Source organism: Schistocerca serialis, chromosome 2, assembly GCF_023864345.2.
Source record: "Schistocerca serialis cubense isolate TAMUIC-IGC-003099 chromosome 2, iqSchSeri2.2, whole genome shotgun sequence".
Lineage (NCBI taxonomy): Eukaryota > Metazoa > Arthropoda > Insecta > Orthoptera > Acrididae > Schistocerca > Schistocerca serialis.
Window position 1 is genome coordinate 892,094,525 of NC_064639.1, and position 16,552 is coordinate 892,111,076.

The 16,552-nt window shown below is 39.7% G+C and overlaps 1 protein-coding gene across 1 annotated transcript in view; it reads left to right on the forward strand.

Moving 5' to 3' along the window:
• The window catches only part of LOC126458230 (dynein beta chain, ciliary-like), a 477,648-nt gene that overhangs the window by 332,458 nt on the left and 128,638 nt on the right, over positions 1-16,552 (forward strand). The window contains exon 23 of the mRNA XM_050095128.1: positions 9,068-9,292. Within this exon, the coding sequence (XP_049951085.1) occupies positions 9,068-9,292 (225 nt within the window). The remainder of the gene's footprint in view (positions 1-9,067; positions 9,293-16,552) is intronic.

Below are 16,552 nucleotides of genomic sequence, written 5' to 3' on the forward strand. Positions count from 1 at the left end.
AAGATGGTGCATTGAAGCACCAAAACTGGTAGACTCAATGTCAGTTGTTGGGGTTTTCCAGAGATATTTCATGTAAGAAAGTGAAACACATACAGTGGTCCTTATGAGGTCATTTATTGTATGACTACCAGTTTTGGTGCTTCAGTGTGCCATCTTCAGGCCTTCGCTTCTAATTTTGTTATAGTCGAGAGCAATTTAGAAAAGTTTATCTTAAAGTTAATTAAATCATGCTGCAGAGTTTTTTTCTTTTAAATGCTGGTTGTGTATCTCTGATACATACTGCATCATCTGATGAGGAACTGTTTACTGCCTAAAGTGAAAGAAGTATTTACTTTAGAATTAAATACTGAAGTATTAATTTTGTCACGATCAACTATATATCAGTTTTATTTTGTACCAATTTAATGGCATCAAAATTGTCAGAGTAAAACATGACAGCTTCCAATCAAGTAACCCGCCTAGTAAGGATTGGCTAAGAGGGTGACGGTAACTCTGGTAGATGTTTTCTGTAAGCAGCTACACGTGCTGCAGCAGGCTTTGAGAACTCCTGTATAGAATAATATAACATTTTAAAATGACTAATTTATTTTTACAGCTTTGGAACCATTAAAACTGATATACCACTAAATTTTACATGCATATCTTTTTAGGTGAGGATATCAAATTTTTGAGATTGTTATAATTGGAGCAAATTTTTACTGCAGCATTATGGAGCCCATGAGTAAGATATGTAATGTGTTTTGTATTTGATACGACATTTTAGTTTCATTCCCAGCCTTCAGCAGGTAAGGTGCAGCATCAATTAACAGCAAAAGAGGTATGCATTTATTTAGATTATTTGGACACAAAATAAATCATTTTCTCAGAAAATGATTTATGAAAACAGAGACTTAAACGAGAATAAAATAATTACTTCAAATGTTATTCAATTACAACTTCTGAGTAAAACTTAAGCTGTCAGTCATCAAAGAGAGTAGCAACTGTGGAATTATTTGCTTGGCACCAGGCCCATGCCCAGTTAATTTTCCTGCAGCTAGATTAGCAACCCCCCCCCCCCATGAACCAAGGACCTTGCCGTTGGTGGGGAGGCTTGCATGCCTCAACAACACAGATAGCCGTACCATAGGTGCAACCACAACGGAGGGGTATCTGTTGAGAGGCCAGACAAACGTGTGGTTCCTGAAGAGGGGCAGCAGCCTTTTCAGTAGTTGCAGGGGCAAGAGTCTGGATGATTGACTGATCTGGCATTGTAACATTAACCAAAACGGCCTTGCTGTTGTGGTACTGCGAACGGCTGAAAGCAAGGGGAAACTAGAGCCGTAATTTTTCTCGAGGGCATGCAGCTTTACTGTATGGTTAAATGATGATGGCGTCCTCTTGGGTAAAATATTTCGGAGGTAAAATAGTCCCCCATTCGGGTCTCCGGGCGGGGACTACTCAAGAGGACTTCGTTATCAGGAGAAAGAAAACTGGCATTTTACGGATCAGAGCGTGGAATGTCAGATCCCTTAATTGGGCAGGTAGGTTAGAAAATTTAAAAAGGGAAATGGATAGGTTAAAGTTAGATATAGTGGGAATTAGTGAAGTTCGGTGGCAGGAGGAACAAGACTTTTGGTCAGGTGAATACAGGGTTACTAATACAAAATCAAATAGGGGTAATGCTGGAGTAGGTTAAATAATGAATAAAAAAATAGGAGTGTGGGTAAGCTACTACAAACAGCATAGTGTACGATTTTTGTGGCCAAGATAGACACAAAGCCCACGCCTACTACAGTAGTACAAGTTTATATGCCAACTAGCTCTGCAGTTGATGAAGAAATTGATGAAATTTATGGTGAGATAAAAGAAATATTCAGGTAGTGAAGGGAAACGAAAATTTAGTAGTCACGGGTGACTGGAATTCGAGAGTAGGAAAAGGGAGAGAAGGAAACATAGTAGGTGAATATGGATTGGGGGGGGTAAGAAATGAAAGAGGAAGCCGCCTGGTAGAATTTTGCACAGAGCATAACTTAATCATAGTTACCACTTGGTTCAAGAATCATAAAAGAAGGTTGTATACATGGAAGAATCCTGGAGATACTAAAAGGTATCACATGGATTATATAATGGTAAGACAGAGATTTAGGAACCAGGTTTTAAATTGTAGGACATTTCCAGGGGCAGATGTGGACTCTGACCACAATCTATTGGTTATGAACTGTAGATAAAAACTGAAGAAATTGCAAAAAGATGGGAATTTAAGGAGATGGGACCCAGATAAACTGACTAAACCAGAGGTTGTACAGAGTTTCAGGGACAGCATAAGGGAACAATTGACAGGAATGGGGGAAAGAAATACAGTAGAAGACGAATGGGTAACTATGAGGGATGAAGTAGTGAAGGCAGCAGAGGATCAAGTAGGTAAAAACACGAGGGCTATTAGAAATCCTTGGGTAATAGAAGAAATATTGAATTTAATTGATGAAAGGAGAAAATATAAAAATACAGTAAATGAAGTAGGCAAAAAGGAATACAAACGTCTCAAAAATGAGAACGACAGGAAGTGCAAAATGGCTAAGCAGACATGGCTAGAAGACAAATGTAAGGATGTAGAGGCTTATCTCACTAGGGGTAAGATAGATACAGCCTACAGGAAAATTAAAGAGACCTTTGGAGAAAAGAGAGCCAGTGCTATGAATATCAAGAGCTCAGATGGAAACCCAGTTCTAAGCAAAGAGGGGAAAGCACAAAGGTGGAAGGAGTATATAGAGGGTCTATAATGGGCGAGGTACTTGAAGGCAATATTATGGAAATGGAAGAGGATGTCGATGAAGATGAAATGGGAGATACGATAATGCATGAAGAATTTGACAGAGCACTGAAAGACCTGAGCCGAAACAAGGCCCCGGGAGTAGACAACATTCCATTAGAACTACTGACAGCCTTGGGAGAGCCAGTCCTGACAAAACTCTACCATCTGGTGAGCAAGATGTACGAGACAGGTGAAATACCCACAGACTTCAAGAAGAATATAATAATTCCAATCCTAAAGAAAGCAGGTGTTGACAGATGTGAAAATTACCGAACTATCAGTTTAATAAGTCACGGCTGCAAAATAGTAACACGAATTCTTTACAGACAAATGGAAAAACTGTTAGAAGCTGACCTCGGGGAAGATCAGTTTGGATTTCGTAGAAATGTTGGAACACGTGAGGCAATACTGACCTTACGACTTATCTTAGAAGAAAGATTAAGGGAAGGCAAACCTACGTTTCTAGCATTTGTAGACTTAGAGAAAGCTTTTGATAATGTTGACTGGAATACTCTCTTTCAAATTCTAAAGGTGGCAGGGGTAAAATACAGGGAGCGAGAGGCTATTTACAATTTGTACAGAAACCAGATGTCAGTTATAAGAGTCGAGGGGCGTGAAAGGGAAGCAGTGGTTGGGAAGGGAGTGAGACAGGGTTGTAGCCTGTCCCCGATGTTATTCAATCTGTATATTGAGCAAGCAGTAAAGGAAACAAAAGAAAAATTTGGAGTAGGTATTAAAATCCAGGGAGAAGAAATAAAAACTTTGAGGTTCGCCGATGACATTGTAATTCTGTCAGAGACGGCAAAGGACTTGGAAGAGCAGTTGAACAGAATGGACAGTGTCTTGAAAGGAGGATATAAGATGGACATCAACAAAAGCAAAACGAGGATAATGGAATGTAGTCAAACTAAGTCGGGTGATGGAATTAGATTAGGAAATGAGACACTTAAAGTAGTAAATGAGTTTTGCTATTTGGGGAGCAAAATAACTGATGATGGTTGAAGTAGAGAGGATATAAAATGCAGACTGGCAATGGCAAGGAAAGCGTTTCTGAGGAAGTGAAATTTGTTAACATCGAGTATAGATTTAAGTGTCAGGAAGTCGTTTCTGAAAGTATTTGTATGGAGTGTAGCCATGTATGGAAGTGAAACATGGACAATAAATAGTTTGGACAAGAAGAGAATAGAAGCTTTCAAAATGTGGTGCTAGAGAAGAATGTTAAAGATTAGGTGGGTAGATCACGTAACTAATGAGGAGGTATTGAATAGGATTGGGGAGAAGAGAAGTTTGTGGCACAACTTGACTAGAAGAAGGGATCGGTTGGTAGGACATGTCCTGAGGCATCAAGGGATCGCCAATTTAGTATTGGAGGGCAGCGTGGAGGGTAAAAATCATAGAGGGAGACCAAGAGATGAATACACTAAGCAGATTCAGAAGGATGTAGGTTGCAGTAGGTACTGGGGAGATAAAGAAGCTTGCACAGGATAGATTAGCATGGAGAGCTGCATCAAACCAGTCTTAGGACTGAAGACCTCAACAACAACAGCAACACAGATTAGCAACATAGTGCCCCATAGGATTGGTTGTTTTCATCCACATATGTTTCAAGATCCCAGGTTCTCACAAATTTTGTCCAAAACCTGGTTAGCAAAATAAGAAGTAATTTTATGTGAGTGAAAGTAGTTTCCATTTTTTTGGCAAATATTTTAAATATGCCTGCCTGATTATAAGATTTTGAAATATAATTTTTTCTCAGTGTCAAGGGATCATGGACATCTTTTGATGAATGTTGTTGTTGCTGTGGCTTTCAGTGCAGAGACTGGTTTCATTCAGCTCTCCATGCTACTCTAGCCTGTGCAAGCTTCTTCATGTCCAAGTAACTACTGCAACCTATGTCCCTCTGAATCTCCTTAGTGTATTCATCTCTTGATCTTCCTATTCAATTTTTATGCTTCACACTGACCTCCAATACTAAATTAGTGTTCCCTTATGCCTCAGAACATGTTCTACCAACTGACCCCCTCTTCTAGTTAAGTTGTGCCACAAACCTCTCTTGTCCCTAATTCTATTCATTGCCTTCTCATTAGTTACATGATCTACCTATTTAATGTTGTCGCAAACCTCAAAGTTTTTATTTCTTCTCCATGGATTTTAATTTCTACTCCAAATTTTTCTTTTGTTTCCTTTACTGCTTGCTCAATATACAGAGTGAATAACATCAGGGGTAGGCTACACCCTTGTCTCACTCCCTTCTGAACCACAGCTTCCCTTTCATGCCTCTCGACTCTTATGACGGCCATCTGGTTTCTGTACAAATTGTAAATAGCCTTTCGCTGCCTGTATTTGACCCCTGCCACCTTCAGGATTTGAAAGAGAGTAAGTATTCCAGTCAACATTGTCAAAAGCTTTTTCTAAGTCTACAAATGCCAGAAATGTAGGTTTGCCTTTCCGTACTCTATCTCCTAAGATAAGTCGTAGGGTCAGTATTGCATTCCAACATTTCTACAGAATCCGAACTGATCTTCCCCAAGGTCAGCTTCTACCAGTTTTTCCATTTGCCTCTAAAGAATTCATGTCAGTATTTTGTAGCCGTGACTTATTAAGTAATTTTCACACCTGTCAACACCTACTTTCTTTGGGATTGGAATTATTATATTCTTCTTGAAGTCTGAGGGTATTTCACCTGTCTCATACCTCTTGCTCACCAGATGGAAGAGTTTTGTCAGGGCCAGCTCTCCCAAGTCTATCAGTAGTTCTAACGGAATGTTGTCTACTCCTGGGACCTTGTTTCGACTTAGGTCTTTCAGTGCTCTGTCAAATTCTTCATGCAGTATTATAGCTTCCATTTCATTTTCATCTATGTCCTCTTCCATTTCCATAATATTGCCCTCAAGTACATCACCCTTGTATAGACCCAATATATACTCCTTCCACCTCTCTTCCCGTTCTTTGTGTAGAACTGTTTTTCCATCTGAGCTCTTGATTTTCATATAAGTGGTTCTCTTTTCTCCAAAGGTCTGTTTAATTTTCCTGTTGGCAGTATCTATCTTACCCCTTGTGATATGTACCTCTGCATCCTTACATTTCTCCTCTAGCAATCTTTTCTTAGCCATTTTGCTCTTCCTGTCAATCTCATTTTTGAGACATTCGTATTCCTTTTTGCCTGCTTCATTTACTACGTTTTTATATTTTCTCCTTTCATCAATTACATTCAATATCTCTTCTGTTACCCAAAGATTTCTACTAGCCCTCATCTTTTTATCTACTTGATCCTCTGCTGCCTTCACTATTTCATCTCGTAAAGCTACCCATTCTTGTTCTACTGTATTTCTTTCCCCTGTTTTTGCTAATCATTCCCTCATGCTCTCTCTCTGAAACTCTCTACAACCTCTGGTGCTTTCAGTTTATCCAGGACCCATATCCTTAAATTCTCACCTTTTTGCACTTATGTTATGTTATGTTAACCGGGGACGTAGAAACAACAGAGAGGCTCCGTCCCCGCCGCAGCCGCAGTGGCCCGACGACTACTGCAGTCCACTTCACCCCTCTGCTGCCCCACACCGAACCCAGGGTTATTGTGTGGTTCGGCCCCTGGTGGACACCCCCCCCCCCCTCCCTCCCAGGGAACGTCTCACACCAGATGAGTCTAACCCCTATGTCTGTGCATGGTAGATTAATGGTTGTGTATGCGTACATGGAGAACTTGTTTGCGCAACAATCATCGACATAGTGTAGCTGAGGCGGAATAAGGGGAGCCAGCCCACATTCGCTGAGGCAGATGGAAAACCGCCTAAAAACCATCCACAGACAAGCCGGCTCATCGGACCTCGACACGAATCTGACGGGCAGATTCGTGCTGGGGACTGGCACTCCTTCCCGCCTGGAAAGCTGTGCGGTAGACCACATGGCCAATTTTTGCAGTTACTTCAGTTTTAATCTACAGTTCATAACTAATAAATTGTGGTCAGAGTCCACATCTGCTGCTGGATGTATCTTACAATTTAAAACCTGGTTCCAAAATCTCTGTCTTATCATTATATAATCTATCTGAAACGTTCCAGTGTCTCCCCACTTCTTCCACATATACAGCCTTCTTTCATGATTCTTAAACCAAGTGTTAGCTATGATTAAGTTATGTTCTGTGCAAAATTCTACCAAGTGGCTTTGTCTTTCATTCCTTACCCCCAGCCCATATTCACCAACTACTTTTCCTTCTCTCCCTTTTCCTACTATCGAATTCCAGTCCCCCATAACTATTAAATTTTCGTCTCCCTCACTATCTGAATAATTTCTTTAATTTCATCATACATTTCTTCAATCTCTCCATCATCTGCAGAAGTAGTTGGCATATAAACTTGTAATACTGTGGTAGATATGGTCTTTGTGTCTATCTTGGCTACAATAATTTTTTCACTATGCTGTTCATAGTAGCTTACCCACGCTCCTATTTTTTTATTCATCATTAAACTTACTCCTGCATTACCTCTATTTGATTTTGTTGTTATAACCCTGTATTCACCTGGCCAGAAGTTTTGTTTCTCCTGCCACCAAACGTCACTAATTCCCACTATATCTAACTTTAACCTATTTCCCTTTTTAAATTTTCTGATCTGACCTTCAACCCTCCAATCTGTAGGATGCCAGTTTTGTTTCTCCTGATAATGATGTCCTCCTGAGTAGTCCCCGCCCAGAAATCTGAATGGGGGACTATTTTACCTCCAGAATATTTTACTCAAGAGGACACTGAGATCATTTAACCATACAGTAAAGCTGCATGGCTTTGGGAAAAATTGTGTGACTGTAGTTTCCAATTGCTTTCAGCCATTCGCAGTACCAGCACAGCAAGGCCCTTTTAGTAGATGTTACAAGGCCAAATCAGTCAGTCATCCAGACTGTTGTCCCTGCAACTACTGAAAAGGCTGCCACCCCTCTTCAGGAACCACACATTTATCTGGCCTCTCAACAGATATCCCTCCATTGTGTCTGCACCTATGGTATGGCTATCTGTAATGCTGAGGCATGCAAGCCTCCCCACCAACAGCAAGGTCCATCGTTCATGGATGAATACTTCTCCAAAAAGCCCTTCTGAATTTCTCAACTGGTATATTTATTCCTAGAAAAGCATTGCACAATTCCATCTAAATATTATTTTGAGATGCCTTACATATGCAAGCAGTAATAAATGACTGTATTTGGTATTTTGCAGATTCTTTAGCTTTTAGCATTCTTGTAATATGTGATTCACATGCAGCATGCTGTTCAACTTGAAATTTTTTAGTTCATATTATCTGATGTTATAAAAGATCTTTCGGTTTAAAGTAAATTTTGTAACAATTTACAGATAACAAGTACCACACGAAATTTTCCAAAAAAGAATCGTTCGCCTGGTTACCGTAACACTCACAGAATACTACATCTCCAGCTTATGTAATAAAATCCTTTCTTTTCATCCACTGTGCAAGTATACTTCTGGATCTTTTAGTTGGAGGCATATTAGAAGCACATTAACACATTCAGATAGTATTACACAAACTTACGAAGTTCACACCCACCTACACACACACACACGCGTTCACACACACACACACACACACACACACACACACACACACACACACACACACTCTGCAAAGGCAGTTTAGGGAATGATTTCACTTTTAGAAGAATTTCAATTGTTAGCAAGGTTTGTTTGTATTCCACAAGATCACTCTGCAGCTGTGTAATTGTTGCGTCAGGCTGAATTTCCATTTCCAAGATCAAAGGCTTGCAGTGGTTGTTGTGGAGAAATAACTCTATTTATGACATGCACCCTGCTGAGGGCAGTCAGTAGAATTATGGGAAGGCATCCTATTTTGAGGGTCCTAAATTTCTATTTCTGTTATTCCATCCTGTCTTTCTTCAGTCCTTATTCCTGAAGCAAAAATAAGAATAATAAAAATCAAAGAACTGAGGTGTCTGCTTAAAATCATTAAAATATGCATTTAAAGTGAAAATAATGTATATTATATGCATGATTACACTGAAAACACCTTATAATGCATTATGCATGTTTTTATACCCAAAAGGCCAAAATATGCAAATATGCACAGAAAAAGTATACATATTTGGAACCAGACAGTAATGAAATAGACAAATACTAAGTTTGAGCTCTGTCCAATGATCCTATAAAAACATGCATTTGCATGGTATTCTTGTCTTTTTTGATAACAAATATTTTTACCTTGTTTTGTGGGAAATGTGTTAGATAGGTAGTGGAGCAATCCTTTACTGTTTCAGCGTGGAGATCGAGGCAGACCTGAGGATCAAGTATTGATGAGAGCTTTGAGGGACTTCAACATTCCTAAAATTGTAACAGATGACATACCAGTTTTCATGGGACTTATAGGTGACTTGTTTCCAGCTCTTGATGTGCCAAGAAAGAGAGACTTAGAATTTGAAAAAATGGTAAAGCAAGCTGCACTTGACTTGAAACTACAGCCTGAAGACAATTTTATTTTAAAGGTATCATTGTATTTTAGAATATTATTTGACTTTGTGTTCATAATGGAATCTTTCGGTTTCTTTTCATTCATTCTTCAGACAATATGCTCTATGAATCCCATCGTGAAAGGGAGTCTTCAAGGATGTGGGCTGAGGGAATTAATTCATTAACAGACAATTTACAAATACAAATGTTTTATTCCACCATTGAGCATATTTACATGCAATTGATGTTGTCAGTGTTAACACAATAATAATAATATAAACTTTGACATGACAAATGTTATTAACTACAATATAATAATCCAAGATGGATACACTACATATATGTGCAAATGTCAATAACAACAAGAAGTTTCCCAACAGATCAGTTACATGGTAAATGAATTACACAGTTCAGTGTATGACAAACAAATAATCAAACGGATAATTAACAATAAGTACATGAAACAGTAATAAAATGGTTGCACACTGTGACATATTCATAGTTTGCAGTTAATTTGTAGTTCATTCTCATAAGGAAAGTGGGTCATTTGACATATATTCAAGGAACTCTTGAGCAGAGTCAATTACTTTACTTTTGATCCACCTCAAAAGACTAGTTTTAAATTTATTTACTGGCACTGTGTAGGCATTTTCAGGTTATTTGTTGAAGTAGACAGGACCAAGATATTTGTAGCTGTTATGCGTCTTTGCAAGCATAGCATATGGCATACTAACTGTATGTCCACTTCTTATGTTATGGTCATGAACTGTTCTCCTTAAGCCAAATTTATTCAGATTCTTGTTAATGAAGACAAGGCAGGTGTAAATATACAGTCCAGGCACTGTCATTATATTTAGTTTCTTAAAATAATCTCGACATGGTTCATTTAGATTAGATTAGATTAGATTCAGTTTTTGTTCCATAGACCCAAAAAAGAGGTGATTCTCGTGAGTGTGGAACATCTCAGAAAATATAACATACAACATTTGAATATAATACTTACTACCCTGATCATTTCTCAGGAGATAGTCGAAATAGGTTAGTACAATGCAATAAACTGTAACAGCTAATACTTACAGAATTAACATACTGTCAGAATGAAACACTATTATGAACTATTAATAAATTTATCATACACAAAATACCTAATCTTGACTGCTGTGACCAATTGTTGTCAAAACTGAAATCTAAAAGATATTTTTACTTAAGCTGACTTAACAGTCTCTGTTAAGATATTCATCTATGAAGTAGAAGGAGTTGCCTATCAAAAAGTCTTTCAAACTCTGTTAAAACCATGCTTTCTCTGAAACTAAGTTTTTAATGGTTGCTGGCAATTTATTAAAAACGTATGTTCCTGAATATTGAACCCCTTTTTGGACCAAGGTAAGTGATTTTAGGTCTTTATGTAGATTGTTCTTATTCCTAGGATTGATACAATGTATTGAGCTATTTGTTGGAAATAGAGATGTATTACTTGCAACAAATTTCGTCAAGGAATAAATATACTGAGAAGCAGTGGTTGGAATACAAAGTTCATTGAATAGGTTTCTATGAGATGTTCTTGTATTTACATCTCAAATGATTCTTATCACACACTTTTGCACCCTAAAAACTTTTGCTTGGTTTGATGAGTTGCCCTAGAATATGATCCCATATGACATAATAGAATGAAAGTAAGCAAAGTATGTAAGTTTTTTTATATTTATATCTTCTACATCTGACATCATTCTCATGGCAAACACAGACTTGTTTAGGCACTTAAGCAATTCTGTGGTATGCCCTTCCAAACTGAATTTATTATCGAGTTGTAATCCCAGAAATTAAACAGTCATCCTCTTTGATCTGCATGTCTTCATATGTTATACTCATGCTGGAAGGAAATCTCTTAAAGGTTCTGAACTGCATATAGTGGGTCTTCTCAAAGTTTAATGACAGTGAATTAGCTTTAAACCACTTATTAATGTCAGTGAAAATTTGATTAGCAGCTATTTCTAAACCTGTACTTGACTTTCTACTTATTGCAATGTTTGTATCATCTGCAAACAAAACAAACTTAGCCTCTGGCAATTTAACAGATGAGAGGTCATTAATGTACACAAGAAAAAGCAAAGGACCCAAGATGGAACCTTGAGGAACACCTCATGTAATTAATTCCCAGTCAGATGAAGACTGACTGCTTACAGCACAGGTATTTCGCAATGACACCCATTGTTTCCTGTTAGATAGATAAGACTCAAACCATTTTGCAGCTTTGCTGGTGACACCATAATATTCTAATTTGCTTAAGAGAATGCTGTGGTTCACACACTCAAAGGCTCTTGACAGGTTGCAGAAAATGCCAGTAGCCTCTAATTTATTATCTAATGAATTAAGGCTAAGTTCTGCTATGCACCTTATGGCTTTCTTTTACCATTTAGACACTAATTTTGAGCCTACAGAATTGCCCCATAATAGTATTCCATTACTCAGGTGTGAATGGAAGAATGCAAAATACTGTCATTGTCATGTAGAAGAAGGTGTAATTAGATGAATGATGGACACTAACTTGACTTAATGAAGGTTTATTCAGCACTTGCATATACAAGAGTGTGGATTAGATTAGATTATATTAGGACCAAACTGCCTCCTGCCAGAACACATACAGCTACAGAACATTCCAGTACAATGATTGTTGACATTTGTGGATACTTCTAAAATGTACTCAAACCAAATATAGAAATCAAAATTGTACAGACTAGGTGAGTTTTGAACTCAAAACAACAGCATCTCGGTGTTATGTCCTCCTAGTCCGGGAACAAGTCATCGGTCCGCATACTCTGACTCCCGATGACAGATGCTTGTCCTGGCAGTGATCTTCTTAGAACTTCTTTTGCTGCTACGCTCGTCGTCACATTTCTACTTGTTGCCTGTCGGTGGAGCTTCAAATTTACCCTGGGTTGCAGGATCCTTTTATGGCTTCATTTGAAGGATGTGGACCGTATCTCTAATCTTTCGTCGTCTTCCGCCAGGGTCGAAATCTTCAACTTCATAAGTAACATAAGACAACTGTCTTACAACCTTATAAGGTCCAAAGCAGTGCCGAAGGAGCTTCTGAGAGAGACAAACCTTCCGAACAGGAGTGAAGATCCAGACGAGGTCACCAGGCTGGTAGACAACAGGGCGGTGGCCCACGTCATACCTTCAGTGACCATTTTCTTGAGCCTGCAACGTGCAGAGTCAAGCTAACTGCCAAGCTTCCTCAACTCTGGTTAACACCTGGCCATTGTAGTCACCATCCACATCATCAGGATGTAATGGAAACACAGTGTCCATTGTTGTAGTCGCCTCACGCCCATGCACCAGGAAAAATGGCATAAATCCTGTGATGTTTTGTTTGGTAGTGTTATAGGCAAACATCACTAAAGGAGCACCTCATCCCTGTTGCTCTGCTGAACATTGATGAACATTGATAGCATGTCGGCCAAGGTCTTAGGAAGGCATTCAGTAAGCCCGTTAGTTTTTGGATGGTAGGCAGTCGTCATGTGATGAGTAATGTTGCGCCGACTGTTTATCTCTGTCACAAGACTAGATTGAAAAACTTTCCCTCAATCCGTAATTAATGACCTTGGGCCACCGTGTTTTAATACAATGTCTTCCATGATAAATTTGGCTATCTCAGATTCTTCAGCTGTTTTCTTGGCTTTTGTAATGACATAACGTGTCAGATAATCAGTGCAAACAAAAATCCATCTATTGCCACTAGCAGACATTGGAAATCACCCGAGGAGGTGAATCCCAACACGCTGGAAAGGCGTTTCAGCTGGTGGAATTGGTAAGAGTCGGGCAGGTGGTTTCTGAGGAACTGCCTTCCTCCTCTGGCACTCTCTACAGAGTAACACATAGTGATGGGCACTGCTAAATAAAGCTGGCCAGAAAAATCTCTTGGGGATTCTATCATAGGTCTTAATAAATCCTAAATGTCTGGCCGTAGGTATATCATGGAATTTCTGTAGAAGATCTAAGTGCATGTGTTTAGGAATCATTGGTAGCAACCTCTTTCCTAATGGAAGTTTTTCTTGCAAAGTAATCCATTAACTACCTTAAATTGTCCTTTCACATACTCTGACTGATTTAAGGCAAGCATAATTTGCGATATCTTGGCGTCCTTCTTCTGCTCAGCAGACAGATCCTGGAGTGCAATGAGACAGTCGCTACCTTCATCAAAATCTTGATGGTCTTGCACAAGGTTTCTTGAGAGACAGTTGGCATCTTGGTGTTTTCTTCCACTTTTGTACACTATGTCATACTCTTGAAGACATAGTGCCCACCTGGCAAGTCATCCTGTTGGATCCTTAAGATGTGTCAGCCAACAAAGTGAAAGATGGTCTGTAACAACTGTGAATGGCCTTCCATAGAGATACTGTCAAAATTTGCACATGACCCAGTTGACAGCAAGACATTCTCTTTCTGTAATTGAGTAGTTTCTCTTGGCTTTTGTAAGTGTCCTAGAAGTATAGACTATAACCTTCTCTTTTCCATCCGATATTTGCACCAGAACAGCACAGATCCCATACCCGCTGGCATCTGTGCATAGTTCTGTAGGTGCTCTCTCATCATACAGACCAAGTAAAGGGTAATTTGTCAGAGCTTTTCGCAGAACATCAAAATAATCTTGTTGAGCACCACCCCAGATAAATTTAGCATCAGCTTTTAACAATTCTTGGAGTGGATAGTCTTTGATAAAACGACAGTAATAAGATCATAATCCGAGGAAGCTTCTCACCTCTCTAATACTTTTAGGAATAGGAAATTCCATTATAGATCTCACCTTTTATGAGTCTGGCCACACACCTTCATTTGACACAAGGTGTCCAAGTATTTTGATTTCTTTTGCTCCAGATAGACACTTTCTTGGATTAAGTTTCAGTCCCCCTTGTTGGAGACACTTAAGAATGGCCCTCAGTCTTTTTATATGTTCATCAAATGTCTTTGAGAACACTATAATGTCATCTAAATAACAAAGACACATAATCCACTTCAAGTGCCTTAGAAGATTATCCATCATCCTTTCAAAAGTTGCTGGTGCATTACACAAACCAAACAGCATTACCTTAAACTCATGTAGGCCCTCAGGGGTGAGGAATGCAGTTTTCTTATGATCAGCCTCATCTACTTCGATTTGTCAGTATCCCGAGTACATGTCCATGGTTGAGAAAAACTCAGCCACCTTCAGACAATCTAGTGTATCGTCAATTGGTGGAAGAGGGTAAATGTCCTTTTTAGTCATCTTATTAAGCTTCCTGTAATCAACACAAAAGCGCCAACTGCCATCCTTCTTCCTCACGAGGACAACTGGTGATGACCATAGGCTCTGCAAAGGCTGAATGATGTCATTCTTCATCGTTTTCTCTACCTCATCACGAGTTATTCGACATTCCGTTGCTGACACGTGGTATGCTCTGTGGCTTATTGATTGATGGTCTCCAGTGCTAATCCAGTGCTTCACCATTGATTTGTCTAATTTGCTCTTCACCTGTGGATTGAAGCATTCAGAGAACCCTTGAAGAATGGCAAGTAGCTTCTTGTGTTGTTCCTTAGTGAGATCTGGTGATAGTCAAGCTAGAAGATCTTGTTTCGTAGTGGTAGCGCCCACAGACTCGGCATGGGAGGTTTCTATGAAGTTCAGCTGTTCTTCAATTAACAGCTCAGTGTTTGTTATGCACATGCGTCTAAGAAGGATCTGCAGTTCTCAGCAACAGTTAACTATCCACAATTCGCCGAATCCATTCTTAAACGAGACGACAGAGGCTGGAATGACCAAGTTATTCTTCAGTGGTATGCTTCTCTTACATTCCACTACAAGATCCATGTGTTGATGCATGGCATGACACATGACAGTTACCTTTCTAGTGCTGGCTGCAAGAATGATCACTTCATCCAGCACACATAGTCTCCACACACTGGGATGCACATCTTCCTGTCCACAGTATCTTATCTCATCTAACTTAATCTTCGAAGCTTTCAAGAAGTCCCATTCGAGAATGACGTCATGACTACACTCTTGTAAGACAGTGAATTCTAAGGGCTGTGTATGGCCACTTAAACCCACACGAATGGTACATCATCCTGTAGGTTTTACATATTTCCCATTAGCCACCTTCAGCAGAGATGTTTTGTTGTCGACGAATACGGTTTTCTGCAGTTGGCGATGGTACTTCTGCAAAATGACTAAATATGATGCTCCAGACTCCACAAGAGCTTGGGCTGGTTCGCCATCCATATTGACGTAGTTTCCTATCATTTTTGTAGTGATCAACGGTGGAGGATTTTTGTCTTCGACGGTCTCACCTCCAATGAAGGTCGCATCCTTTAGTTTTCCAGGTCGCAGCGGCTAGGTGATCAGCTGGACCTTCTAAACGGTGATGGAGATCTTGATCAGTGTGTTGGGGAGCATCCTCTCCAGTGGCTAGCTTGTGGCGATGGTGACCTACGTCGTCCTGCGCCTACATCTTCGTCGTTCCAGAGTTGGTGTTGGCTAAGTTCGGCCTGCTGTCTTCTGGTGCGGGCATCATCAAATATCCACCGCCTTTCTCGACAATGCCACATCACATATCCCGGTTGTCTGCAGGGGAAACATACTGGTTGGTTATCCTAGGTCCTCCAAAAGTCAGTCTTCCTCGGTGCCCAAACAGGTTCCTCATGGGGCATTGTAGGAACGTAACTCCACCTGGGTCTTGACTTTTTCACCATTTTACTGGAAATGAAGGATGAGAGATTGGATTCAATGTCTGTTCCACTTCGCCCCTTATGACCTCTTGAAACATCTCAGTTTTTTGCTCTCCCTGCAATCCAGGTGCCTTCTGAACTTCCTCTCTCACTGTCTGATGAAGAACGCTTATGAAATCAGTTGCTTCCTCCATCACAGGCATAGATACAATGTTTGGAAGCTGTTCAAACTTCTTGCCTGTAATTCTTTTTTGTTGCATTGTCTCGATATACTGGCGCCATTTTATGAAGTCATCTGCTGTTGAAACCACCTTCAGGAGTAGGGCTTGATACATGTCCTCAGCAACACCCTTCATGAGATGTGCAACCTTATCTTCCTTCTTCATTCTAGGATCCACTATTTTACACAGCTCCAAGACGTCTTGAATTTAGGATGCTGTAGTTTCTCCTGAACACTGTGCCCTGCACTTTAATTTGTCTTCAGCCTTGCACTTCTGTCATTGTGTGTCGCCAAAATACTTGCACAGTCCTGCCTGGAATACTTCCCAGCTTGTGAACTTCTCCTCATTGTTCTCATACCATTGCTTGGC